We start from the raw sequence: 27,765 nt of genomic DNA, 5'->3' as shown, positions 1-27,765 counted from the left end.
TAACTTCAATACTTTTTATTTTTAGATTAATAAATGGTTAAATTGTTAAAATCCTAACTTAAATGCCGATTAATACGTATGGTTATTGATTAATAAACTTCCAACGAATAACTTTACTTTTCTCTAGTTAGAGAAGTGTTATACTATTAAAAAACTGTAATTAAATCTGAATATTTTGATTAAACTCAAAATGAATATAGGAAGCTTTTACAAAATGATGGATAGATAGCGTTTAAAACGCAAATGCGTTAAAACGTTAGAACGCTAGAACGCGGCTTGTTTGATCTTAGCGAGACGTTTTCTTATTTCATCAACGTTCGGGGCCTCACTGCTTCGCGCACCTGTACTCTCACTCTAAAATAAGAAAACATTTTGTAAAAAAAATTTAAATGTTTACAAAAATTTGATCTTAAAATTTGGATGAACTTTCATCATGAAGTTTAGATTTGCTAAAATTATTTCTCCTTCCCTAGAAAATGTTATATTTGTTAGGAATTTTATAAAATAATCTTATTTTTGTGAGAAAATAAATAATTAGGGCGAGAAATATAATTTAAAAAGTTCCAGTTTTTTTAGCCCCCCCCCCTAAAAAGGTCTTGAAATATTGGTATTACCTGATAATTATTCTCAGTTGATGAAAATCGTTCTCTTCTACTGTAAGCACTGGAGATACCTAAAGATACAAAAATATATTTGGTCTGATCAAACTGTTTTTAAGATTCACCGACATAGGGTCAAATGACCTAGGGTCAAATGTCAAAGGGTCAAACGACATAGGGTAAAACGACCGAGGGTCATACGACAAAGGGACAAAAACGCGACAAAGGGTAAAACGAAATAGGGTCAAAAATTGCGACAAAGGGGCAAAATTTCATTATGTCTATTTTCGGTTAATTTCAAACTATTTATATGTTCATTAGAAATAGTGGCCGCAGCGCTCGGCGGCCCCTTAGCCTGTCCTAGCCGCAGCGCTCAGCCCAGAAATTGTCTTAACCTAACCCTGAAACAATACATATTTTTAAGTTATGTTTTATGTTCATTTGAACTAAAAGCCGCAGTGCACGGCCCCCTAGTCTGTCCTATAAGCCGCAGCGCTCGGTCCAGAAATTGTCTTTACCAAACCTAGCCCTGAAATAATACATCAAAAATTTTTTTTTCAATTTTGACCCTTTGTCGTTTTACCCTTTAATCGCAAAGAAACTTTTTGGATTTTAGTAGACTGAAGGAGCGTTTTGGTGCCCTAAAAAGGTCAACTTCATTTCTGATGCTGTTTTTAAATTTTTTTTGTGTGGTTTTTCCCTTCCATTATGCCACTTTTCCCTTCCCTCTTGCCCCTTTTCCCTTTACTTTAGCCCTTTTTTCCCTCTTGCCACGTTTTCCTTCCCTCTTCCCCCTTCTTTCTTTTCCCCTTCCCTTCCCCCTTTCTTAATTTTTTCCCTCAAACCAATGAAAGCTCAAATTTTTGCACACCCCTTGCCTACGTTAGATTTTTTGTCACAATTTCAATATTTAATGGCTGAATTTATGCAAAAATTTGTTCAAATGAACACTTCTCTCCTTCAGTGGCAATTTTAAATTAATTCTTATTTAATATTTAAACTATCACAAATGGAAGCATGAGTTTACATAACTTGAGCAATTGTTCTATATATTCAACAGCTCTAACGGCAGTAGGTCGTACATCATAGCATCTTATAACGTGCCGATTTGTGTTTGCAAAACTGTTTTCAGGGTGTTGCATGATTTGTGAAACCTACCTGATGAATATCCACTACTGGAGTTGGTTGTATGTCCGGTCTTAGTTTCCATAGTTTCCATGTTCTCTCGTGTCTCTCTGTTTTCCTGGTCATGGGTTTGCAAACCCCCAGCAGCTCGCAACCTTCATTTATCATATTTTAATCAAAAGCAAGTGAGACAAGTACAAGCTATATACATAATACATCTAATTAAATATTCACTTTTCTATACAGCACATTCTGATTAGGATGTCTAAAAAAGCCCATTATTATAATAAGAAAAAATGACAACTCGACAAACTTTTTGCGTAGGCTGCACTGCACTAAGCCCTATAAGAATTACATACATTCTTGCTCAACTATGCATCAGATCGATAGTAAATTTTGGGTCTGTAAATCCATAAGGAGGAAATACCAATTGTCGAAGTGGCGATATTTGACCTCGGATTCCAACTTTCCTTATTGAGCTTGATGCCCTACTAGAATCATAAATAAATAGAAATATCCCTGTGAAATCAATTACAATGTCACTATAGTCAACTTTAACAACTATGCTAACGTTGTACCCATTACCAGGAATTTTAATTAACAAATAACAGAAGAAGCCAAGACTAATAAAGTCATCGTGGAAATATAACAAAGATTGAAAAAAATAGTTCTAATTGAAGAATTATATTATTTTAAACAATTTATTTTGAGAATTAAGAATAATTTAAATACCTTTTCAATCGCTCTAGATAGACGAGGTGAGTTGGTTGACCGGTTGTGGTATTACTGTCTACCAATACACTGCTCCGACCTCCAGCTGTAGTAGCAGGTACTCCACCCCCTCCTTGTTCTACACTCCTCAGCCCCCGCTCAATGTACTCCCTGAAGTACTGGCTGGATTTAGCAAGGAATGGTTCCAGGTCCGCCTGTTCCACGATAAAACATTCAGATAAATTCAACACCAAGTAAAAACATTATCCGATCAGAATTCAATTAAATTAATAGTTGACAGCCTGGGGGTTAACTGTCAAGTCCTGTTAGATCATAGTTTATTTCCGGATCCGAAAGTCACAAAAAGTTAAAATATCAATTACCGCAAGGGTTCTTCATAAACCTTTAATAATATAGTTTGACCAAGAACAAATTAAGAATCTAGTGTCCGAATTTAATGAATTTAAGCCGTGGCTCAACTATGGTTGATTCCATTTAAATTTGTAATCAATTATTAAAGATTTAAGCCGGCGCTCAATTGAAACCGGTTTTGGAATAATTTGAAACGCGGTTTAAATTCATTAAATTCAGACACAGGTAGGTTATTATTAATAGTTAAAATAGTTTTTGAGTTTAAGCAAACATAACATTAGCCGCTTTAAATTATGATTAAGTATTTATTAAATATTCTTAAGAATTAAGTTAATTAATATTTAACGACATGATTTAGTTGTTTAATTAGAATGGATTTATTCCTGTGGGTTCTCCTGTTTAAAGTTGTACAGCTCTTGTAAACCAACCTAACAAAAGGTTAATGTTAAACATTGAAGTGGCATAAATACAGCTATTGTAAACCAACCTAACAAAATGTTAATGTTAAACATTGAAGTGGCATAAATACAGCTATTGTAAACCAACCTAACAAAATGTTAATGTTAAACATTGAAGTGGCATAAATACAGCTATTGTAAACCAACCTAACAAAATGTTAATGTTAAACATTGAATTGGCATAAATACAGCTATTGTAAACCAACCTAACAAAATGTGATTTTAAAATATAGTCGAATAAACAAAATAAAACCAGCAATTGTGCAGTGTAAACTGTACAGAGACTTATATTTCAAGTTGAGGTAAAACTTAGCGCTTTGTAACTAAATCAAATACACACAATATTAGTTAAGTGTCGTTTTTTCCCCAGTTTTATGGGTTCCACTGTAGGAAAATGTGAACTAGAAAAGTAGGTTCACCTTGCTTAGTTCCTTCTGTCCGATCTTCTTGAATATTTCAGCTAGCGCCTCGTGATCAGACTTAGAGAAGCGAGGAATCCGTTTCCGAGCAGATTCTGGGTTCTTCGTCTCACCAACACCTCCTTCAGAGCCAACTACCGAATATTTAATTATCTGGTTTGTATATATATTTGGCTTGTCTGTGACCGATAAACCTCAACACGACTGAACCGATCGAACCCAACATCTATGTTGCAACTAAAATGACCTCAGGGAAGGTTTCTGAACGAACAATATAGCACAATTTTAACCGGAATTAAGACTTCATTTATTATTTCTGAAAAGGCAATAAATTTAAACAGAAAAATCGGCAAAAAAAAACATAGTGAATCCATGATATTTTCAACTAGTTTTCTAGAAATCTGCTAATATCTAAACCTGGCAGAAATGTGTAGAGTAAAAGAACTGTGAACAAAAAATTAGTTTATTTGTCAAGCAAAGGTTGCACAAAGATATTGGATAATTTGTTGTTTTCCTTACTTTGTTTTAAACATGTTGGTAAAGTGTATTTTTCCAGAAAAACTGACTAATCCCTTATAAGAATGTGTTTTCCTACCGGTAGAAACCATTTTGCGGATAAACGGAACAAGTTCACTTGAGTTCGGATCCTGTATTCTTCCCATACAGGTCAATAAATCCTCTCCTAGCACCTAAACAATAAACATTATTTACGTATCATATAAGGATTGTTAAGTATTAAAAGATGTGACCACTTAATCGATCCTCCCTGGCATTTTTTTTTGTTGCTTTTATTCGATGATTTTGATGATTTTTGTATCGTTAGAACCGGAAAATATATGTATGTTCCCTTTTTTTGATGTGGTTTGGAACAATCATCAATAAACCCAAATTTTAAATCTCATAAAAAAAAATAACAATAACAATTACGGTCAACCTTAGATAATTAGAAATCAGACTACAGCCTCCTTCTGTACAAATATTACCTTGGCCAAAGTATGAAGTAAAGTTTTGATAGTTCTAAGCGGAGTATCTTCAGCAACAGTTTTCCAGTAGGAGGAGGGGAACACCTTCAAGAACTCGTGAACAGTCAACATCAGGCTTCCTACATCCAGGGTTGGTAACCAGGTTGGAATTGCTCGGATACACTAAAATGGTTCATTTTTACTGTCAATATTTTTTTCTTCTCAATTATTAAAATTGTTTTTTGCTCCCTGGATCTGGTTTACAGAAAGAATATCTCATAACTGATTGAGCTTCAACATAAAATTTTTTAGAAAACTAGGAAAAATTTCGATTTAAAAAAAGTTAATCCGTATTACAAAGTAATGGATCCTAAACACTGTCTATGACTATGTACAGTGTTCTCTCAATGTTTTAATCTTATTTGAGAATATTTCATGATTTGAACTCACAGTGTACAGTGTACAGTGTTCTCTCAATGATTTAATCTTATTTGAGAATATTTCGTGATTTGAACTCACAGTGTACAGTGTACAGTGTTCTCTCAATGATTTAATCTTATTTGAGAATATTTTATGATTAGAACTCACAGATCAGAGGACATTTGTATAATTTTTCAAAATACGATATATTGCATATTTTATGAGGTTTTATTACCATCATTAAATATGAAAGTAACATTACTTAAAAGTTTAGAAACTTCGTCGGAAACTAAAAGAAAAAAAAAACAAATAAATATTAAATTTTTGTCCAAATTTTTTCATCTAAGATAGGATAGCAGGATAGAGAGTGATTTCATAACGATTAGAATACAGGGGTGTATATTTTCTCGAAAAATCAATCCCCCCAACCCCAGAAGTTAAGGGTTTAAAAGCTGATTTGAGGAAAATACATGATTTTTATGGGAAAATAATTCTAGTATCCAAAAACAAAACAAAAACCAGATGCCTTTAAATATTAAATTATCCCCCCCCCCCCCCCCCATATCATAATTCTAAAAATAAACACCCCTGACAGAATAATCTCCTTGTACGTTTGTTTAATGTTAAAACTTAAAGTAAATACAATTGTAAATTATAAAGTAGATAAATGTAATTTTTTTGTATTTATGAAATGGTTATGTATATTGTAATGTACATTGTAATTGCAATTGTAATGGTTAAAGTAATGGTAATGGTAATATGTAATTGGCAATTGGTATTGGTTGCTGTAATGATAATGGTATTTTTAAGTTGTATATCTGTGTAACTGTAATTATAATAGTATTTGTATTAGTTATTTTATTTTTAAGTATAATCGTGTAACTGTTATAATAGTAGTACTTGTATTAGTAATCTTATTTGTAAATATAACTGAAGTGTGTAACTGTGTTACCGTAATAATAATAGTAATTGTATTTGTTAAGTATGTATGCCAATACTAACTTTCCAAATACATTTCATCACAAGACCACCATACTTTTCGCTCATCTGGGCATTTCCTAAAAATGAAATATTTTAATACATTCATGCTATACTTTCATGATTCCATTAAGCATTAAGTGCTACAAATACACGTGTATCTACCTACCTCCACTTCCATGAAGTAGTGTGAGAAGTGCTACAAATACACATGTATCTACACCTACCTACACTTCCATGAAGTAGTTTAAGAAGTGCTACAAATACACGTGTATCTACACTTACCTACACTTCCATGAAGTAGTTTGATAAGTGCTACAAATACACAGGTTGGATCAGATCTATCAACAATCTTCACAGTGAGTACATTCATAGCTCTAAAAAATGAGAGAGTTAAAAATGTGTTCATATTTATAACCTTTTAAACAAAACAATCAGTAAACAAACCGAATCGAATTAAACTATTCAAACTGTGCAGATCATTGGACATAATAATTCAAAAATAAATTAGTATTCTCAATTGTGTGTCTCCTAAGAAGTAATTTGCAACTCTGCTACAATAACGATCTAAGTGAAAACTTTTCAAGCTAGTAAACAATGTATGTCTTCCACATCCTGTGAATTGTACATACCCCCCTTAAAATGGATGCTCACATAAAGTCATAATACCAGTCCTTTTAATAATGTTTAACAAGATTTTAGCTAGCAATATCCCATATTAATGATATAAAGAGTTCTATTTATACCTGACAAGTTGACCTCCTTCAGGTAGGTTTCCAGTTGCTGGTTCAAGTAGAATCGATATTATCATATGCATCAAATCATGTAGAACCTACAATTTATAATTATAAGTAAAAATACGAAAATAACGTGGAAATTACGCATTAAAAAATTCTGTCATTGTGCCATTGTGAAACCTTCAAGGGACTGTACATAGTAATGGGACATAACTTACTTTGTTTTCGAGGGTTTGAACTTTAAAAGACACCACATTAATACTGTACTAGGTTGCTTATATTAAACTTTGCAATATTTTTATAATAAGAGAAAATATAAGGGAAAAGATCGTTTTAAAACAATAGTTTTTGGCTCATTTTCTTGGCATAGATTTCCTCTCAAGGTCGAAGTGTAAGAAAAAAGAAAAAACCCTTTTAAAATTTGTAAAACTTCTCAGACTTTTGTGGAAACTTTTCCACGAGTTCAAAAACTGTTAATTTAAAAAAACGAACCAAGTTATGTCCCATCACTTACTGTATAGTGTATACGAAACTTCGAATGACCCAGATTTTATAGCGTAGCACATCGAATTCACAATGGTTCACTTTAATCCTTTAAACTGATAATCGACGACGGATATATCTTTATCCAGCTGTAAACAGAGTGCCAGGAATTTTTAGTTTACAGTGTACACTGCTCACTGCCCACTCAGTGCAAATGACGTAACACATGGTTCCCCGGAGACAACCAATTTTAAGCTAGTAAAGTGTGGATATCTTGATGAAACAAGGGTATAAAGAGCACTGTAAATCGGACAAGCCACTCTACCGTTGAAGGGTCACCAGAAATTAAGTCTACAGTCCCTTTAATGACACTTTTGAACTTTAACCAATTAAAGTTTCTAGAACTTAATATTTTGAACATGAATTTATCTACTTCTTGTTACCTGCATACTGGCTTTCTTCACTTGTTCTCTTAATCCATATACAGACATCAACACCATAGTTAAAAACTGAAGTTGTCTAAAATATTAGAAATGGTGGAAATATAAATAATATTATCCAGATCAGAGACAACAATTTAAAAGCAATTCTTCAAATAATCCAAAGTTATCAACTGCAGTATTGAACTCTAAGTCAATTTTCGGTTACAAAAATTCTTTTCGATACTTAATGGTTCATAGATATTTTCTAACTTTTTGGTGTCAAAATGAATAAAAACTTTTCATTAAAATGTTTATATGTACAACATCCATATTAACAAAAAAATACAAAAAATAGTATTTCTTTTTACATACCTCAAAATGTCTTTTTCGTTACTCAAACTATCATTCATCTTAGAGTCCACCACATAACGATACTGCAATATAGGTCGTGTTCAATATTTTTTAACAACAAATGTAATATAGAATTCTTTTACAGTTTTCATTTCTGCTTTATGAAATGTTCTTAAGGTTGTGTATTGTGTAATGTTTACTTTTAGAAAAATGTTTGGTTTCAAATCAAATGAAAATAGATCAAGTGAAGAAACTAGGTTTCATATAACAGCATTATAGTCTAGCTATCACGAGACTTTATTTTCTCTTTTTCGTCTTTTTTTATAGTTATCGTTTTTATTGAGAGAAGACAAGTTCTGGGGTCTTTGTAGAGTATAATGTCCCCTTGCATAACGGTCTATGAGTTTAATTTCTAGAAAAACTCTAAAATAGAAATTCATAGAGATTTCTGCATATAAAAAATTTAAATTTGAAAAAATCAAATTTTGAAAAGAACAGTAATTTTACAGAACAAAGAACTCCTGGCTCCACAATAGTTAAACTCTAAATCCCTCACCTGCATAGCACATGTGGAGAAAAGATGATCAATACAAGGTTCTATCAGTTCAGCTTTAGTTTCATGTTTGAGCAGCTCATCTATCTCACCCAGAGCATTCACGGAAACCTGTAGAAAAATTCAGTTAATATTTTCTCTCTTTTCGGCTTATATTATATTATTTAATTCCAGAACAAGCACCATTTTTAGATGTTGTTGGTTGTTTTAGCCAGTGATATTCGTATATAGACATGGAAATAAGTGTTTTTGGCCACCAACTGAATTGGATGAGGTTCACACACATGAGAAGTTTATTTACAACTGTCTAGTGGACCCGCATACTTCATCGAACCTACTCAATTATTACATCACCCTGACCTATTTAAGTGTTGGCAGGTTTTCATGTTATGTCATTCAACGTTTTGACATCAAAAAACGACTGTAGTTTAATACCATCGGTATAAATGCTGGGCGAAAGAAAGATGTTAATTGCTAGATTGCAATTTTAGTTGCAATCTTGGAACGAGGGGTTGAACCCCCGCCCTCAGAACTGTTAGCGACGCTACTCACTAAGCCACGGATCGTAGAAGGTTAGCATCTGATTGAACATGGAATCATCTTATGAGTTTTCATATTAATTCTGAGCAAAACTTTAAGTGTTAAGTAGAGTTTTTCTCGGTTGTATAAGGTTACCAACAAAGGATGAGACTGTAAAGACGACCCAAAACTCTAAAAATATGACGATTGGTAGTTTGATTTTTAAATTTCTTCATTCAATTGAGTATTTTGACGTTTAACTAAATTTTAAGCACACAAGCACACAAATAATCCTGAATGCAAGAAAACTGACTAAACAAATTCCGGAAAAACGTCTCCGAAGTCTCATCCTTAGTGGGTACCCCTGTATAAAAAATTGAAACTTGATGAAAAAGAAGATTAATTACCTGAATGTCAGGATTAAAGATCTGAGCAATAATAGCAGTAACCGCCTGGTGGGCTTCTTGATTACATCTTAAATATTACATCATATATTATCAAATACTGAGAGTATAAAAATAAAAATAAATATTTCAGAAGAATAGTTGAACCTGGCTAAATTGTTTTCAGGGCTCATCATTCTTTGCATTCCAGTCCTAGTTATAGGTAACATCACAGGTGCACAGTTCATTATATCATCCAGGTTGTGTTCAACAAGTTTAGGACCTAAACACAGTTCAATGCATCATCCAGGTTATGTTCAAAAAGTTTAGGACCTAAACACAGTTCATTATATCATCCAGGCTGTGTTCAACAAGTTTAGGACCTAAACACAGTTCACTGCATAATCCAGGTTATGTTCAAAAAGTTTAAGACCTAACCGCAGTTCATTATATCATCCAGGCTGTGTTCAACAAGTTTAGGACCTAAACACAGTTCATTGCATAATCCAGGTTATGTTCAACAAGTTTAGGACCTAAACACAGTTCATTGCATAATCCAGGCTGTGTTCAACAAGTTTAGGACCTAAACACAGTTCTTTATATCATCCAGGTTGTGTTCACCAAGTTTAGGACCTAAACACAGTTCATTATATCATCCAAGTTGTGTACGGGGTGTTTTCTTGAAAAAGCATTCCAAAAGAAGTAGGAAGAAGGTACTAGGAGATAGGTAGTAAGTGGTAGGGTTACCTGTATCTGATATACGTTCTGATCTCCCTTCTATTTTCTCCAGATCTAGAGAGAAAACTCCAGATACAGGTCTCGCTCCTACAAAAAATCATGTTCGATCTGAAATATACTAAGAAAACTGAATTACACCTTTGTCAGTCCTATGGCTATTGTATGTTAATTGTAGGAACCGAATAACATTTTTGATAAGAAAATCGTATTTAAATTTGTTATCTGCTTTTTGATGGTTTGAATCTTACATCATCACTAAGTTTCATGTCATGGGCACTGGACAGGCTTGTAAGTTAAGTTTATAACCAAAGTATTTGTATAACCTGGTGCAGCACTAGTAGCTCTAGCTTGCTGTAGTCTAAGTTTGATATCAGATTCTCCCTCTCGACCCATACCAGCACTAGGAGCAGACGGAGGACGCATCCCTACAAAAACATCTTATAAGTTCTTAAACCCTATTTAGCCGAGAATGGTTTAAAAAGGTTAAAGAAGGCCAAAAATGGCGGAAAAACAGTATAATGGCTGGGCCATTTATGAAAGTTATTTTAAAATGCTAAAATTTCGTAATTGAGCTTGCTTTCCCCTAATGCTTCCTTGAAAATATGTAGCACATCTGGGAATTTTTTTCTTCAGTGGCACTCTACCCCCCCCCCTCCCCCCTACCCGGTTCATATATTTGAAAAAGGTAAGGGGGGGAGGGGGAAGGGTCGAATACATAGATATTAAATTTATTCCCCTTGTCTTACCTGTTTTAATCTGCAGTTTACTGGGTTTCCTTTGTGGATCTGAAGGTTGACCTTTACAGCGTTAAAATCAGAATTTTAGATAACAAATGATAATCAAATAATAATTCAGAAATTTGGTGATTTGAGATCAGCTTCTAAATTTCAGTTTGTAGTTTCAATTCCTCAGTTAACATTGGGGTTTCAGCAGCCTGGAACATTAACTTATAGATCCAGTTAAATTTTTTTTTTAAATCTGAACTTATAACGTTCCTATAGGTTCGGGTTCTTGAGGACGAGATTTACAGGATCTCTTAATTCTTTCCTCCAGCATGGCCAGATCCTTCTCAGGGATATTACCGATCATCTTGTATAGCTTCTCCCCTTCCTAAACACAGTTCTAAAGATAAACGGTGATAAAAAGAGCTTAAAAATAGAATGATTATCCATGAGAAAAAAATGTGTAAGCTCTCCCAGTTTTGACAACATTTTCGGGTTGCTCAACGAGTGGGGTTGCTTTTCGTCTCTTAATGTGAACTATAATATATTCTGCTAACAATCACGTGATAAAAGTTATTTTCTATTTAAGTAACTAAATAATAATTCAATGAAGACTATAAGCCCCTGGTATTTCTGGTTACAGCAGTATTTAATATCTGAATACAATATGATATTTTAATTACAATGTAGATGTCTGAATAATGTATTCCCTATACATTACATCCTAAAATTCACGTTACACAATTTTACTGCATTGTTCAAAACACAGTAAAACTAACAATAAAATATACAATTTTAAAATAATAGATAAATTTTTATTTCTTCACATTTGGAAAGATTTCTCTTATCTTTAACCTATTTTTCTATCATCCAACCTACTTTTGAAATCCTTTTTCTTGATTTTGCCAATATTACATGCATGTTAACAACTAATAAAAGCAAAACAAACTAAAAACTGTGAGCCTCTACAAATACAAATCCTATCAAATAAACATATAAAAAATAAACCATGTACTATACACAGTACACACCCTAAGGTAAACTAACCTTGAAATACGCCTCTGTGACAGCATTGAGAGCTGCGTTTCTAACTCCAGTATCACGATCAGCAATCTGTTTAGCAATCTCCTTTAGTGCTACAGGAGGTTGTGCCCCTGCTACAGACACTCCTTGTTTGCGGATATGTGTTCCTAGCTCCTCCAGGCATTCAGCTCTCTGCTTGGCATTCTTTGTCCCTATATTACAGTATTTTGTTGAAGTAAATATTAAAACTTATAAGGGGTGAAAATTGCTCAATGCTCACAACTCTACACGTTTTAATAAGAACATTTCAACAGAACATACATTCATTATTCATCAAATATGTAGATTCATGCCAATTTCTGAGAAACCAGATAAAAAGGGTTTTCATCTTACAATACTAAATTAGGCTAAATAAAAGAATTCCCCTTCCAAAGACTATATATTTTTCTGAAACTGTTGAGAAAATAATTACCTAAACCGTTCATTAAATGTGGGAAAAGTTTAGATGCTGGGTATAGGTTACAGGTTAGATTTAGAATAGTTCGGCAGCAGCTACGTATCTGGTCCTAAATAATAATAGTAATAAAATAATAATTTTATATTATTTTTACTCACTTGACCTTGTGGCAGATCTTTTGGACTAAGATATTTTTTGTGGCAAATTTTATGGTTAGTCACTTTTTGTAGCGGATTTGACGGATCTTGATACTTCTTGTCAAGTCAAGTCAAGTCAAGTCAAGTCAAGTCAAGTCAAGTCAAGTCAAGTCAAGTCAAATCAAATCAAATCAAGTCAAATCGTATCAAATCATAAATATATGACTGGAACATAAAAAGTATACCTTGGGATCTCCCATTTTGTTGATAAGGTAAGGAAGGAAGGCACTGGCCTCTAGTTCATGAAGCATATATCCTTCTTCATACTCAGCCAATACTCCAAACACCTGACATAGGTACTCCAGACCTTAACATAGAATATATAGATTATAGGTACTCCAGACCTTAACATAGAATATATAGATTATAAGTACTCCGAATAGACCTACCCATAGAAAATTATAGTAAATTAAGGTACTCCAGAATTTAACTAAGAATATGCTAGATGGCAAAATACTGCACCTTTAATATTCACACTCGGATTGGTTTCAAAGAATCTCAGGGTCATCCATTTGAGCAGTAGATCCAGGTTTGATATTAATCCATCAATATCCGTCCCACAATGTTCAGACAGCATCTCAATAGCTTTCAAGTGCTGTTTGAAATCTGAAAAAGTATATGAACTAGTTAATACTCTGAAAGATCAAGAACTTGATTTGCAAGTACTGCAAGGTATTTACTCGGATTCTAGGCTTTAAGAACAGCTTTCAATCAATTTATTTTTTAAAAGTTAAAAGGGGTAAAACCAAGTCTTGAGAACAGGAATAAATTCCCCAGGTCGAATCACCTATAAAATGACATACAACATGAATAACTACAGTAATAACCAGAAAACCGTGGAATAGGAAGTCGACATTATAGCAATAATTTGGTCCATTTGATGTTGTTATTAAACAAATAGTGATACTAGTAACTTAATAAATCCCTTGTTAAGTCAATAGGGTCTGTTTGTGTCTCATGTTCATTGCAATATTTAAAGGCATAACTTCAATAGCCGTGTTCCTATACCAGTTTTCTGGTTATCAATGTATGATAAGTTGACCCCAAAACTGCCTTCTTGCCAGCAGCACGCCAATCACAATAATCAAACATAATTTGTTAGCATAAACAATTCAATCCTTGAGTCTAGTTGCCTAATGTGGTAAGATGACCCATAATATAACAACTTGCTACTACCATGCCGGTCAGAACACTTCAATGTCTATTTTGACCTTTTAAATGAATTCCACTTAACAGCTGGATATATGCGCGCCGGCCAGAAAGTCCCAATATTCATATTGACCTTAGAAATAAATTCCTGGTGCCCAATTACCTATAAATTAATACACAACATGCAAATCTGTGATAAGTTGACCCATAAGGTAACAGCTGGCTACTAACTCAATGGTCAGAATGCTCCAATATTTAATTTGACATCGAAAATGTAATAACCTTAAAATTGGCATACAACTCGAAAAATATGTGGTTAGATGACCCAAAATGGAATAGCTGGTTACTAGCGCGCCGATCAGAGTGCTCAAACTACATTTTTAACCAAAGAAATAGAATCCCCGTGCCTAATCATCTAATTATAGACATACGACATGGAAAATGTGTGACCCATAATGCATTTTCTGGCTAATAACGCGCTGATCAGAACGCTCCAATATCTGTTTTGACCACAGAAATGAATTCCTCGTCACAATTTACCTGTAAATTCATTTATCGCATGCTACATGTGTTTAGAATATCACCAAAATTGAAAAATCAATAATCTCAAATATCTTTAAAAATGCCCGCGAGCGGGGATTGAAGGCTTTTTGTGCAAATTATCCAGACATGACATGTTTGAAATCATCTTGAAGAAAATTCAAGTTCATTTCATGTTGTCAAGATTGCAAAAATGCGAAAAAAGTAATATTTTCCACCGATAAGCGCACTAAAAAACATAATTTTGAGTTCACATGCAAAAAATCAGCGTTCTACGACTAAGTTATGTTTAAACACTGTTTAAATTTTCCGGAGAGTAATAGGTTTTGTGCCCCTCCCCACCCCCCCACCTTATCAATTCTGGCCGGCCATAAATCTTGCCTGGAACCGTTTATAGTCACGCAAGAATTTAGGTCTAATCGGTTTAGCCGTTTCAACGATTATTGGATACAAGCAAACATTCAAGACAAATATACGTTTATAAAGATAATATACGGAAAGAATATCCACTTTTTTCATTAGGGATGCTGGAAACTTTTTCAGATCTATAATTATTTTTGTTATTATCTTTAGTAAAATCGTTACCGGCGTGAAACATCATTCCGAAGAGAGATTTATTAAATCCTGCAGCAGTGATCTGATCCTTCAGCTGATCAACAAACTCTTGTCTACAATATATTAATGTATTTTAATCAAATTGAAAAATCGTTCTCTTCTCAAAAATATCTTTTTTTTGCGCGCGAGAATGTCAACAAATTTTTTTGAGGAAAATAAATTATATTTGGTATTTTCTGAATTTCTCAATTTCTGAGTTAAAAGTATATTTGATATAATCTGCCAGATTTTGTCAAATATTTATATTTAACCCCAAACAGAAACTCAGACAAATATATGAAATAAATCCACACGATTATAAAACTAACCTCGGTGTAGCAAAATTCCACTTGAGAGTTTTAAGTTTAGATTCATCACGGAATCTCGAACTTTTCAACTTATTCGCCTGAAATATTGATAATTTAAATTAAATAATGTGTCGACTGCATTGTATTATCATATACTTTAATTCTTACTGAAATAATTTATTATTTAAGTTATTTTCAAGTAAATAATATTAGAACATTTTCATTTTAAATATATAATAAAAGAATTGTTTCGTGATTTGTTTTATGGGACTGATCTTGATTTCAAAAATGTTGAATGGATGATTTTCACAAAATTTTTCTAATCTTAAATGTGGCGAAAGATAATCGATGACAATAGGTTGTAATATCTAAATGATTTGTTTCAAATAAAATTGATTTTTTTACGGTCTAAGTCGTATGTTGCAATTTTCTCAATTTGTATGGCCGCTAAGTTATTCGGTATGAGACGTCTTTAACAATTTTCTCCTTATAGACACAACAGATAGAAGAAAGATTAGTAGCGATTAAAAGCGCTTTTTTTTATCGCATTGAGCCTATACCCCCTTTCATCTTTCGCGAACACTCCCTTTAACTTCAAACCTGATAGAGTGGAGACGAATCCATCTCTTCTGCTCCTTTCTTCGGTGCAGTTGGTTTATTCAATCCTAGTCGGGACTTCATCTAAATTCAATGTTTTATAATAAAAATTTCAAATTTTTCATAACATTTTTAACTTACTTGAGGTTTGGTGGATTTTTGTTCAGGTTTATTTGAATTTTTCTCTTCTTGTTTATCCCTGGCTGTCTCTACAGAATCATCTCGAGTAACCACCGGCCTAGGCTTGGAAGAGATGGTTGGGGCGGGTAGTTCCGCTCTCGACTTCTCTAGAATAGGCATCACGGTATTCTTAGAAACAGCACTCAGCTTATCCGCCTCTTTACGCATTGTATCGTAGCCAAGATGCTTCATGAATGGGAGGACGGCCTCCTGAGCTGATTTTCTAACCTCGGCTGCCCGATCCTCTATACTAGTGTAGAGGGTGGGGAGGCAGGCAACCAGCTCGTCCTTATTCAATCCTTTCCCCTCTCCCATAGACTCCTTCAGCCAGTTGAAGAGCTCCTGTTTGGTGTTGGGGTTCCCCTTGATCAATGCAGAGCTAATAATCTCGTTAACAAGTATGTCCTACAGTTCAAACATTCAGTTTTCATTAAAAGTTTTTCGTTTATTATAAGCTACATAATGTATTTAACAAAAAGGCCTAATCCCCATCAATTCAGATATAAACATGTAAAGCAATGCTGGCATATTGAAAATTCAATTGCTAGACAAAAGAGAATGAAAAGATTGTGATATATATTATGTACTGAAAAGGGACTAAAAAACTCTTTCTGAAGATCTGAGGATGGATCAATAAAAAATGGAAATGTGTATATAATATACATGAAGAACTGAATCCTGCCTTTAACGATGTTTCTTTAATGAAGATATTAAGAGTAGCAATAGCTGCTGCTCTCACAGTATTCTTGCTATCAGCTAGTGCAGCTAGTACAGCAGGAACTAGCTGGGGGATCTGGGTTCTAGTCTGAGGACCCATAGCTAGGGCTAGCTCACCAACAAGATCAAGTGCCTGAATAAGATTGCTTTTTTATTTATAATACACATAAATAAAATAGGAAGTACCAAGAAACAAACCACTAGGAACCTCCAAACCCGGAATAAAAAAGTTGAAAAGTAACGAGGTCGAGACCACCTAGATCATATAAACCTGCTTAGCCAGTATCTTGTTTGTTTCTGTTGTTCTAGAGCAGAGTACAGGAGGTCTAGACCATCTAGACTATATATATACCTGTGTAGCCAGTATCTTGTTAGTATCTGTAATTCTAGAGCAGAGTACAGGAGGTCTAGACCATCTAGACTATATATAACCTGTGTAGCCAGTATCTTGTTAGTATCTATAGTTCTAGAGCAGAGTACAGGAGGTAGACCACCCAGATCATTGGTGATAAACTTAGCTGAGTTTATTATATCCTTTAAGTAAGAAATATTCATGAACTATTTGTAATTTAATTTCTATTTTTCCCAATTAAGAGAAGAAGCCTAAAATGAGAGCAATGAGTTTGTGTGGACTAGACTTGATCATGAATATATCCTTTCCTTGAGTTTATCTAATCCTTCCTTCCTTATCTTCCAGTTCTTATCCTTTATATTCTCCAGGAGCTGATCATTTAGTTCTCCGGATATATTCTTCCTAGGAACCAGATCCTCTACTACAGTCTCAACCTCATCCTCATCCTCCCCTTCATCTTCACCACTAGACCTTGAGTAGAGGACATCAAATATAAATCACTAGATCTAAATATTAAATAATCAAATCTCAAATTGTTTTAACATTGTTTGAATCTGTAAAAATTTTGGAGAACATTTTCAGAATTCAATAGGTTTCAAGATGAAAACAAAAATATATATCAGATAAAGGTTTAATAGGTACCGTTGTGAACCGCACATGGCAAAAATTATAAAATTATGCTCCTAGTCCTGTAAAGTAACATTGGAAGAACAATTCAATAGTCTACAATGCTTACTCTCTACCTGACCACCTTCCCTCGTGTAGGTATAGGTAATGATTCTCCTGCATATTTATTACACTCTGCATCTATCTGCTGCAGTACTGCAGGCTTCTCATCCTCCAGTGTAGATCAATGTTAAAAATTTGGGTCCGGCAGATTATTTTCCAAAACTCGGAAATAGAACCTCAAAATGAATATCTACAAGATTGCTGTCAAGAAAAATTATTTAAGGGGGAAGGAATTATTTTATAATAAAATAAAAATCTTTCATCAGTGAACCCCTACCTATTAATCCAATAGATGCAGTTCTAACTGCAGGATTGGTTTCTCCAAGTCCCTTTTTGATCGCCTCTAATGCAGCTTTAGACTGCAGTCCACCGAACCCAAACAGTTTTATTCCTTCTCCAGCCCAGTTCAGGGCCTCGGCCTAGGAATATATTAAGCATAAGATTAGATTTAGAGAACATCCTTTACTTGCACCAAAAAAAGCAGGCTAATGTTCTTCTTAAAAAATCACTATTGTCGGCGGTTTAAAACGTTCCATTTGGTAAAATTGAACAAATTAAAGAAAAAGAAAATATTTGGGACGAAAATTTGTTTTCAGCCTTAATTAAAAACAAATTTAATTTCTAAAATATGGACCGTGTACAATGAATCGAGACCATCTTAGGCAGATTTACGGATTAAATTAGTTCCTCTTCCATAATTCCACGGTGGTTATATCCTCTAGTTTATAAGTGCCCATTAGATATAGAGATGAAGCGTTCAGGAAAGATTTTTATGAAGTATCTTTTGGTTTATACACATCAACATGCAGTTGCAGTCAGGTTCTGCCTACAGCACTCTTAGTTTCACGCGGCTGAGCAGAACCCTGTCTGGAACAAAACTTGGCAGTACAGTACACCCTACTTGGAAAAAGAAAAGAAAATAATGGTGCAGAGAGGGAAGGATCTCTCTATGCTTCTCTTCCCCCTCCCTTTTGCCAGAAAAAAGGAAAATGGAAACAGAGAAAGTAGAATCCTGATAGATTGTGCAACATGCACTATGATACCGGTTCATATTCTGCCAACTGCGAGGAAAAGATTGTCGTAGACGAGGTCATATTCTCAAGTACAATAGCAGCCACTCCCCATTTATATACATGCGGTGCAACTCCAATGGGTAACCTATAATGCCGCAGAACTCGGAAAGAGTATAAATCCTGGAGAAAAACAGGGTTCCTTCCTTTAAGGGAGTCCCTTGATACCCTCCCTTCCTAACTCCTCAAAATGTCCAACTCCTTTTTTAGTGGACGAATGTTGTGGGGCACCATCTTTGACTAATAGGCATGACCAGGATTTGAACATATAACTCAAAGCAACAATTTCTGAAACCTTTTTTTCCACCTGGCCCCCCTTTAAAACCACCCGCCTGATCGTAAAACAGCATGATCAACTGTGCAAGGTCAGATATTCCTAGGTTAACAAAATAAATTTGCTGAGTCAGCCAAAACTAGAACACACTATAACATATCATTCAACCTTAGTGAGTGTTTAAAAAATACTGGTTTCGACCAAATTTTTTTTCTCTTCAAAATTATTAGAACCAAGGACAGTTAACAGAAGTAAAAAAAAAGAAATGATGACAAGAAGAAAAATAAAATTAGAATTTTTTTTTATTAACTTTATCTAAATTATGAAATTTAAAATTTTAAAATAATAAATTGTTAAGAAATGCACATCAACATGTTTTGATAAGATTGAAAAATCTACCTCCCTAATGATTTCCCTGAAAGAATTTTTATCATTGAATTGAATATATTGGGTAGTATAAATGTTTGGAAGTGCAAGAAGGAATAGACATTTTTGCTAAAATAGTTCCAGCCAGACATGTATTCCTACCTTGACAACTGGATTCTTCTGTGCGAATGCTCCCTCCAGTACTCCAGTAAATACAAAGTTAAAACTACAGGATTCAGCAATATCAAATAAGGTGACCTAAAAAAGGTTTTACATTTTAAATTTAATTGATTAAAAGTAATTAAATTCAGATTAGTATGAAAGTGCTTGGGTTCTACTAATGATTTTATTGCAGTTTTAAAACTTCAAATTAGTGGAAAATGTCATGAACTTGGATACTATAGGTGGCAGATGACTAAGATACTATTTGTGTCAGATATCATGTGTGTAAATATTGCAATTAGAAAAGTGGTATTACTTGCAGATAATGGGTCAAAATAAAATAAAATAAAATCCTTTCATGTGGTGTTTTGTCAATGATTTCTCCCTCGATGATCCCCGGCATAAATGCTTTGATCTATAAAGGTTTATTATTTGCGAAGAAAATTTTTTTTTACCTTGCAGGCTTCAATATTCTTCTTATCTGAGAGTTTCTCTACAATATCGGGGAACACAGTATCCCAGCACTGCTGACTCCAACTACATTTCTAAATATTTATCTACTGTTGATAATTCATTACTCAGATCAAAGGCTCAATTCCTTTTTTAATTCTTGGTGTTTAAGCCTTTTTTCTTGTTGAAAATTTTCCATATTTGCGCTTTTAAAGTTAAGTTTTTTTATTGTTTTATACGCTAGCCATTCATGTTTCTTAATGAATAACTTAATGAATAAAAAATTATTTATGCCCCATATCTAAAAATTATAAATAAACTGTACATAAGATTAGATTGATTACCTGCGCTACTTGAGATAAAGCACTGAGTCGTAGACCAAGAACTTGGAAGTTGTTATCCTTTAACCCTGGTTTCCGACACAATAGTTTTACAGCAAGCAAACCTCAAATATAATATTCTAATTATTATCCTTTAACCCTGGTTTCCGACAAAATAGTTTCACAGCAAGCAATCCTCAAACACAAAATAATAAATTATGCTTCTTATTTTAATTTTTTTGCGTCGGGAAAACATTTCTCTTTTAAGGGCCGGAAGAGATGCAACTTTACAAACCGTATTGAAGTTAGAATTATTATTTAGATAGATGGTAAATTTTAAACACAACAAAATTAAAATATGGAGTGACTGACTAGTCAAGTGCTTTATCGACGACGGGAATCAGTAAAAATTAACTTACAAACCTATTTAACCCCGAAAATTGTAAGGAGTAAAATCTTTGTTGATTTTTTTACAATTTGATGCTCAACCCCCCCCATCCCCCCCTCACACACACACGCAAATTACAGTATTTCCCCTTCATATATCTCTGAATACCTGGAAGATTATCGGCACTTGATAATCTTGACTTGAAAGTTTCCATAGCAGCCAATCTAAATATTCAATTATGTTAAAAATAGTAGCTGTTTATTCATATGGTTTGATAGCAACCCCCCCCCCCCCCCNGTCTGCCATCGGGTGAGCGCTCGCAGACATCCATACAATATTCATTATTAGGCTCTGATTGAGCAATGGGCAATGAGTATAAGATAAAATGTAAATCTTAAAAAAAACCTGTTTTTCCAGTTCATGTCACCTAGACCAGATAATAGATCCGCCGGGATTAACTCCTCTGCCCGTGCTTCCACCTCCTCAGCACTTATATCCGACTCCGAGGCAACTCCTGCACTAGGAGGACCTGGGGGACCTTTACCTGTCTTCTTTACCCCTCCTGGACCCTTGGCACCACCCGCCTTAACAACCTAAACAATCGGGGATAAATTCAACAATTAAGATCTTTAAGATTCAAAAGAGTATAAACTGGATCTTTTAAAATCTAAATCCTAGGATGATTTTTACCAATTTTGTTATGAAAGTCAGCGCGGAACGCAACAAATTGTTAAGCTTGTTTAAAATAAATATTTTTTTTGAGTACTGAGTATGAAAAAGAGGGCTAAATCTTGATAGCTAAAGATCTTCTCTCGTATTTTTTTTTCTTAACTCCATAATCCATATCTAGGAATATCATCTACCCTCTCTTTCAGTTAGAAAATAAAACTTGACCTTCTTGTTTACAGGTGCTGCACTAGGTTTCGACGGTGCAGGTTTAGGTTTACCAGCTTCAGGTTTAACAATCCTTGCTCCGGACTTAGGTTCAGCCTTAGGTTCAGGTTTCCCACTTTTCACTTTCTTTCCACTGAACAAATAAAGAATTATACAAGAAAGAATTTAAATTATCAAGGTGGTCTAAATACTTAAATTACGTGTTTAGCTAAGGTAGGGTAAGGCCAATAGGAAAATTGTACAATAGAATACACCAAATTATGTAATACACAATGAACTCTGTTTTGATGGGTGAACCCAGTGAACCCATAAAATTGAACCCAGTAGTACCACGTCTAAGACGCAGTCCAGAGTTATAGTTACAGCACGGTTGCACGTACAAAAACTAAACGGAGATGAGTAAATTAACTCATTATTTTAATATATTTATCAAAAAACATGTCATGTCGAAACTTTAAATCATTGTCTCGGCATAAACCTAATTAAATTGAATGTAAACAGACAGCTGAACAAGTTTTTACACAAAGAAACTGAGTTGATTGTGAATTACAGAATTCATATTTGTGCACTGTATAGTACTAGAATTTTCTATTGGCACACCCTTGTGTTAACCTGAGTTCTATCTTCTCCGCCTTCTCCTTTATCTTCTCCTGCTTGAGGTTATCCAGGTCCGGCATCAAGGGGAACACCTGCAGACATCAGGATAATGTAATACAGAACCGAACAATAGGTTTTGTACTGGATTCCGCCAAACTTTTGACGGAAACGGACTCGGTGGATCAAAAAACTTCACAACCTGGCTCAAGTGCCCAGCGTTGTCCGTGGTACTTTAAGAATAGAAGAATACTTGACAGTAAACGACCTACTATGTCTTTGTGGTAAGTTATTCTAGGTTACCAAAAAGTAATGCCACATTTTTTATGCAAGTTACATACATTACGGGTTGGCCCGAGAAAGGTTTACCACATAAACACTTACACATTCATTTCGACGCTTATTTTTTCATACGAGAGGGAAAAATCTTCTACCTTTCCTTCTCCCATGAATTTAACGAGAGCTCCGAGTGCTTCAGCACTTGATTCCCTAACTCCAGGGTCAGATTCATTCAGGGTTTCAAGCAGGGCGGAGATATATCCTTTCAGAACCTTAAAAGAAAATCTAACGTGAAAGATGTAAAACCGATGCAATCAATCAAACAATTAAATCCTGTGATCTAAAAGCCATCACCAATACAGCCTAGTTCCAACCTTTTTATTGGTGAGTAGAAGAGCAGGACACTGGGAGAAGCATCTAGCAAGAAAACTACCAGTTTCAGATTTAACTGCTGGAGTTTTATGCTTTAAAGCTGCTAGCACATCTTCCTAAAAATCAAAATTTTGTTATTGGCCAGATATTGTTCACTTATCAAATAAATAAAAAACACATTTAATCTTTAATTTTATACATAAAAAAACGGTTTAATTTTTATCAATAAAAGACAATCGGTCGCTTTGTAAGGTAGGGACCAACCCTTCTACGTCGATAAGTATCCCTAAATAATGCCAAAGCAATCAAATCAAATCAAATTTTATTTGATTTACATGAAAAGTATAAATTCTCTAATTAAGGTGAAATCTAACTAATTTTCAGCTTATTTGAAATATTTGTTGCATTGTCGTTGATAATCTTAATCTGAATGAACCTGAATAGCTTCTATGCCAAGTATTGGATAAATAGCGTCTATACACTCCCTCAACGCAGTCACCACGTTTAGCTTCTTCTCCTTAAACTTCTCTAGAAGGGAGGAAAACACGTTGTTCGCCAGGTTCTTGAAGCTCCCCCTCAACCCCTTCACCAGACCAGTCAAACATTGGGTAGCCAGGGCAACCAGCATCACGTTGGTGTCCTGAATACGCAGTTTAACGGCGGTGTAACAAACTTAGAAACAAAAATATCTCATCCGACAAAAATTGTAAATACATTAAAATTTTACCAACAAGAAATTAGAAATATTCAGCAGGTGTATATTTAAAAAATTAACTCCCCACGGGACCAGGGGAGAGATAATTTTGAAAGATCATGGTAAAAATAAAACATTGGATTTCAAAATTTTTACCGAAAAAAAGGGGGGCGAAAGAAAATATCCACCCCTGAAATATTGTCCAAGTAGCGTCGTATTCTCATTGGAGCAAATAATGAATGAATCAGATCAAATCAGATCAAGATCAAGTCAAACGTCAAACCCAACTTTGAAATTACCTTATTGATAAACTTTTTGAGAACTTTCACAAGATCATTGTAATCTCCGGGAAGCAGTTTAGGATTCTGTGTCAGGGGAAGGAGGGCATCAAGGCTCTCCTTCCGGAGCTGCCATTTCTTCTCTTCAACCTTTATAAAATCAATATATTAGAAATAAAAAAAGAAAATTAACAGATCTTTAAAAACAAAAAAACGAATTACCAACAATACCCCCGGCCACCACCTATCCAAAATACATCGCATTTCTCCCTATATACATTTAAATATAAAGGGAGAAAAATTAATCTCCTGGATCCTGGATATATTTGCGGATCTTGATCTAGAAATACAATTGAAGATATATTCCGAATCCGGATCCTTAGCACCACTTTGAAGATAAAATTGCGAAATTCTGAATAAAATGTAAAATAACTCAGTTTACCTGTTCAAAGAAGTTTTTTGGTAGTTTTGAGATAATTTCCACAGGATCTAACATCTCGTAAGGATCTAGATCAGAGTCTTGACTATCCTCCTCCTCATCCCCATCTCCCTCATCAGCTCCGCCTTCAGTCGCCTTAACAAGTACACGCGATACATTTATGTAAAAAGTTACAGACTAATTACAATATGTGGTTTCAGTATACAGCACAATCAATCAATAATTCAACCAATTTAATAAATCAACAAAATAATCAATCAATTAAGTTTTATCTTAAAGCCCCTCCCCCACTTTGGATAATAAAGACGGTCATAGAAGTCAGGGTAACAAATAAACAGGATGAGGAAAAGATATTCTGAATATAGGATTCAGATAAAAATCAACCAAAGTTTACTTGCAGTTCGTTTATACAACCAAATTTCTTTTAATATTTATGATAAATGGTTGGTTGAAATAGATTTAAAAGCTAAATTTATTTTCTTCCGTCTGCCGATTTTGATTTAATACCTTTTCCTGTTTTGGAGGACCAGCCGACCTTAACCATCTTGTTGGTGCAGCTCGACCTCCGGCTTCTACCTTCTCAAACTCAGCCTCGAACTCGGTCATCTAGAATATATTGAATACATTAAACTTGGTGAGATTAGAGAACTTGAAAATAACAAATATTGTAAAACACGAGTTTGATCTGTAATAAACACGTTTGTAGTAAATGCACTGACAAGCTATTAACATAACAAAAGGGTAGGGTAATAAGCTGTAGAATTGGTGTTTTTAGATATAACAAACGTTAAAAAAAGCTGTAAAACCAAAACATTTCTGTAAATCCAAAAAATTAAAATAACACTAAAAAATTCAGATACTGAATAAGTAATCACCTGAACAGGCTTAACACCAGTTAGCTGAGACTTCATCAGGGAACCTAAATAAATGTTACTGAAATTCATTTCCCAATCCACCATCCCTGTCACGAAGCGCCACATTTTTGCTTATGCTGAACTAAATATAAAAGAGGTCGTGTTTTAAAAAGTGAAGAATATCGTGATTAAAAGAATTGATAAGCTTTTCATTGTCAGCAGATTTACAGTGTCCCATATCATATTGGATGATCTCTATGCTTAAACGTCAAATTAAGCTAAAATACTCGAAGAACCTTTTATTTTCTGCATGCAACTTGTACAGTTTTTTTTTTGAATGATTCAACGTTTTAAAGTTTTCTAATAGTTCCGAAAATCCCAATTTTTTAACTGAGCACGATCCAATAATATTTGATAAAATAATGATTAAGTGAGATGTGTTACCTATCCATCTGTAGGATTCAATTATCAGTTTCTTCCCTTCTTCTCTCACATCCTTATCTCTATGATCCAGAAGGGGTATTACAGCCTGAATAAAATAAAATCATAATTGGGTTGGAGGTTCAACTCCTACCCGCATTCTGGGTTTTAGTCTAATCTTTATAATTTTTTTTCAGTTTATTTTTGGTTTTACTTTTCTTTCTTTCGAACCGCGTAATGAAATTCTAAAAAAAAATATGGTTTCCTCAGCTTGTCAATCAATCAATACATTAATACACTAATCATAAATACATCAATCAATCAATCAATACATCAATACACTAATCATAAATACATCAATTAATCAATCAATCAGTCCACTAATCATAAATACATCAATTAATCAATCCAAACATCAACCAACCAGTTTGACACTAACCTTAAGAAGCGGAGATATTTTGATAACCTTAGCTCCAAACCCCTTCAGCACCTCAGTCACATTGTAAACACACGCAGATACAATCTAGAATATAAAACAAGCTTATAAATCAAAATTATAGATGAACAGTTTATGATTAATTATCTCAGGTCGACATTTTTTGTGACTTTTCATTTACAGGATAGCATTTCCGATTTGTCACAGAACCCTTGAAGGCGTTTTCTGATCTAGAATGAATGAGATGTCCATTTTTTTCTAAAATTTGTTCAATTGTAGTTTCTCATAAAAGTGACTAAACTTGCGTATAAAATTAGGTTTAAAGAACTACAATTTTCCAATTTTTTCTGACAAGATGAAATTTTTTAGAATATCAGTGTAGCAGACATGGCCCTCTTAAAATGGAGGGTCACTTGAAATTACAACGACAGTTCCAGACTCCAGAGACCAGAGGCGCAACCCCAACAACAATTTTACGACGAATTCCAAAAATGATTTGAAGATTTGACACAAATTTAAGAAATCACACATTCTTGTAGATATATTCCGCTGTTTAAAAACCAAATAACATAAGTTTATTTCTAATCCAAGAAGAAATATAATTTGAAAAATATGTTTATATGCAAAATTTGCATTTAAACCTAGCTTTACAATAATATTAAAAATGTCTATATTTCTTTGGGTGAATTTAATAAAAAAAAGTTTGTCGAGATATTCGGGATAAAACCTTGGGATTTTTCTGTGCAAGACCACCCAGAAGTCCCTCTATCACTTTCTCATGGGCTTCGATCTCAGTACACATCAAAATAATCTAAATTTAAAATAATTTGTTTTTTTTTAGAAAATATACATTTCAAATGAAGAGACAACATGGGTATGGGGAATAAATTTCTAATGGGACGGAAAGTTTCAAGTGAAATATTGAGATAAAAAATTCATTTAAATCGCCAAAAAAATATATAAAAATCTAATTAAAATGTTTCTTATGTAGAAAAGGGGAGGGGGAGGGGATTCATTGTTGTCAATTTTTATTTGGAAACTTACCTGTGTTGAAAGTTCTTTAGTTTTAGTCTTTGGAGCTGCGACACACTTAGTTACCAATCCATCAACTATCTAGAATAGTAATTGAGCAGATTTAAAACATTTTTGCAAGAATGTCTAAATATTTCCCACATAAAAGATCAGTATTTTTTTTACCTCTCCGACTACTTTATTGGCCGATTTACAGTTTTCAGTAAACAAAAGAACACAATCCAGACCTAAAATTAAAGAAGAAAAACAACATTTAAAAATCCAGTTTTTTAATAAATAAATAAATAATTATAAGATCTGAAAAGGAACCCAACATGGAACCCCCAGACCGCCCTCAGGGTGCAGAGCATCAATGAGGAAAACTTATAAAATGTACCTTTCTCCTGAGCCACTGCATTACTGTCGGTAACCATCTTCTTGATAACCCCCATATACTTCTTCCAGTTAACATCATCTTCATCCCACTATACACAATATTATTATATACTTCTTCCAGTTAACAACATCTTTATCCTACTATACACAATATTATTATATACTTCTTCCAGTTAACAACATCTTTATCCTACTATACACAATATTATTATATACTTCTTCCAGTTAACAACATCTTTATCCTACTATACACAATATTATTATATACTTCTT

At 33.9% G+C, this 27,765-nt stretch overlaps 1 protein-coding gene across 1 annotated transcript; it reads right to left on the bottom strand.

Annotated features, from left to right (window-relative positions):
- On the bottom strand, nucleotides 1-27,602 carry LOC111697600 (cytoskeleton-associated protein 5). The gene is made up of 53 exons (XM_023467653.1): nucleotides 27,494-27,602; nucleotides 27,283-27,344; nucleotides 27,130-27,198; nucleotides 26,813-26,896; nucleotides 26,089-26,172; nucleotides 25,674-25,758; nucleotides 25,251-25,294; nucleotides 24,883-24,981; nucleotides 24,379-24,510; nucleotides 23,958-24,086; nucleotides 23,401-23,604; nucleotides 22,967-23,080; nucleotides 22,748-22,864; nucleotides 22,332-22,408; nucleotides 21,720-21,852; nucleotides 21,231-21,418; nucleotides 20,994-21,049; nucleotides 20,462-20,562; nucleotides 20,123-20,212; nucleotides 19,668-19,763; nucleotides 18,046-18,214; nucleotides 17,810-17,909; nucleotides 17,375-17,537; nucleotides 17,147-17,248; nucleotides 16,680-16,847; nucleotides 15,959-16,402; nucleotides 15,821-15,901; nucleotides 15,242-15,318; nucleotides 14,904-14,986; nucleotides 13,092-13,235; nucleotides 12,815-12,936; nucleotides 12,448-12,541; nucleotides 12,000-12,187; nucleotides 11,226-11,340; nucleotides 10,977-11,027; nucleotides 10,554-10,655; nucleotides 10,240-10,317; nucleotides 9,661-9,775; nucleotides 9,517-9,583; nucleotides 8,594-8,701; nucleotides 8,059-8,120; nucleotides 7,708-7,783; nucleotides 6,791-6,876; nucleotides 6,330-6,421; nucleotides 6,069-6,124; nucleotides 4,668-4,829; nucleotides 4,280-4,373; nucleotides 3,685-3,818; nucleotides 3,191-3,235; nucleotides 2,457-2,650; nucleotides 1,758-1,879; nucleotides 615-673; nucleotides 1-354 (listed from the first exon to the last, which is right to left on the bottom strand). The coding sequence occupies exons 1-53, from the start codon at nucleotides 27,546-27,548 to the stop codon at nucleotides 265-267; spliced, it is 5,862 nt and encodes a 1,953-aa protein (XP_023323421.1). The 5' UTR covers nucleotides 27,549-27,602; the 3' UTR covers nucleotides 1-264.
- Between the last annotated feature and the right edge of the window lie 163 nt (nucleotides 27,603-27,765).

The sequence above is a fragment of the Eurytemora carolleeae genome, unplaced genomic scaffold (genome assembly GCF_000591075.1).
Source record: "Eurytemora carolleeae unplaced genomic scaffold, Eaff_2.0 scaffold182, whole genome shotgun sequence".
Classification (NCBI taxonomy): Eukaryota; Metazoa; Arthropoda; class Copepoda; order Calanoida; family Temoridae; genus Eurytemora; species Eurytemora carolleeae.
The sequence above is the reverse complement of the archived record's forward strand: the minus strand, read 5'-3'. Positions and strand labels throughout refer to the sequence as shown.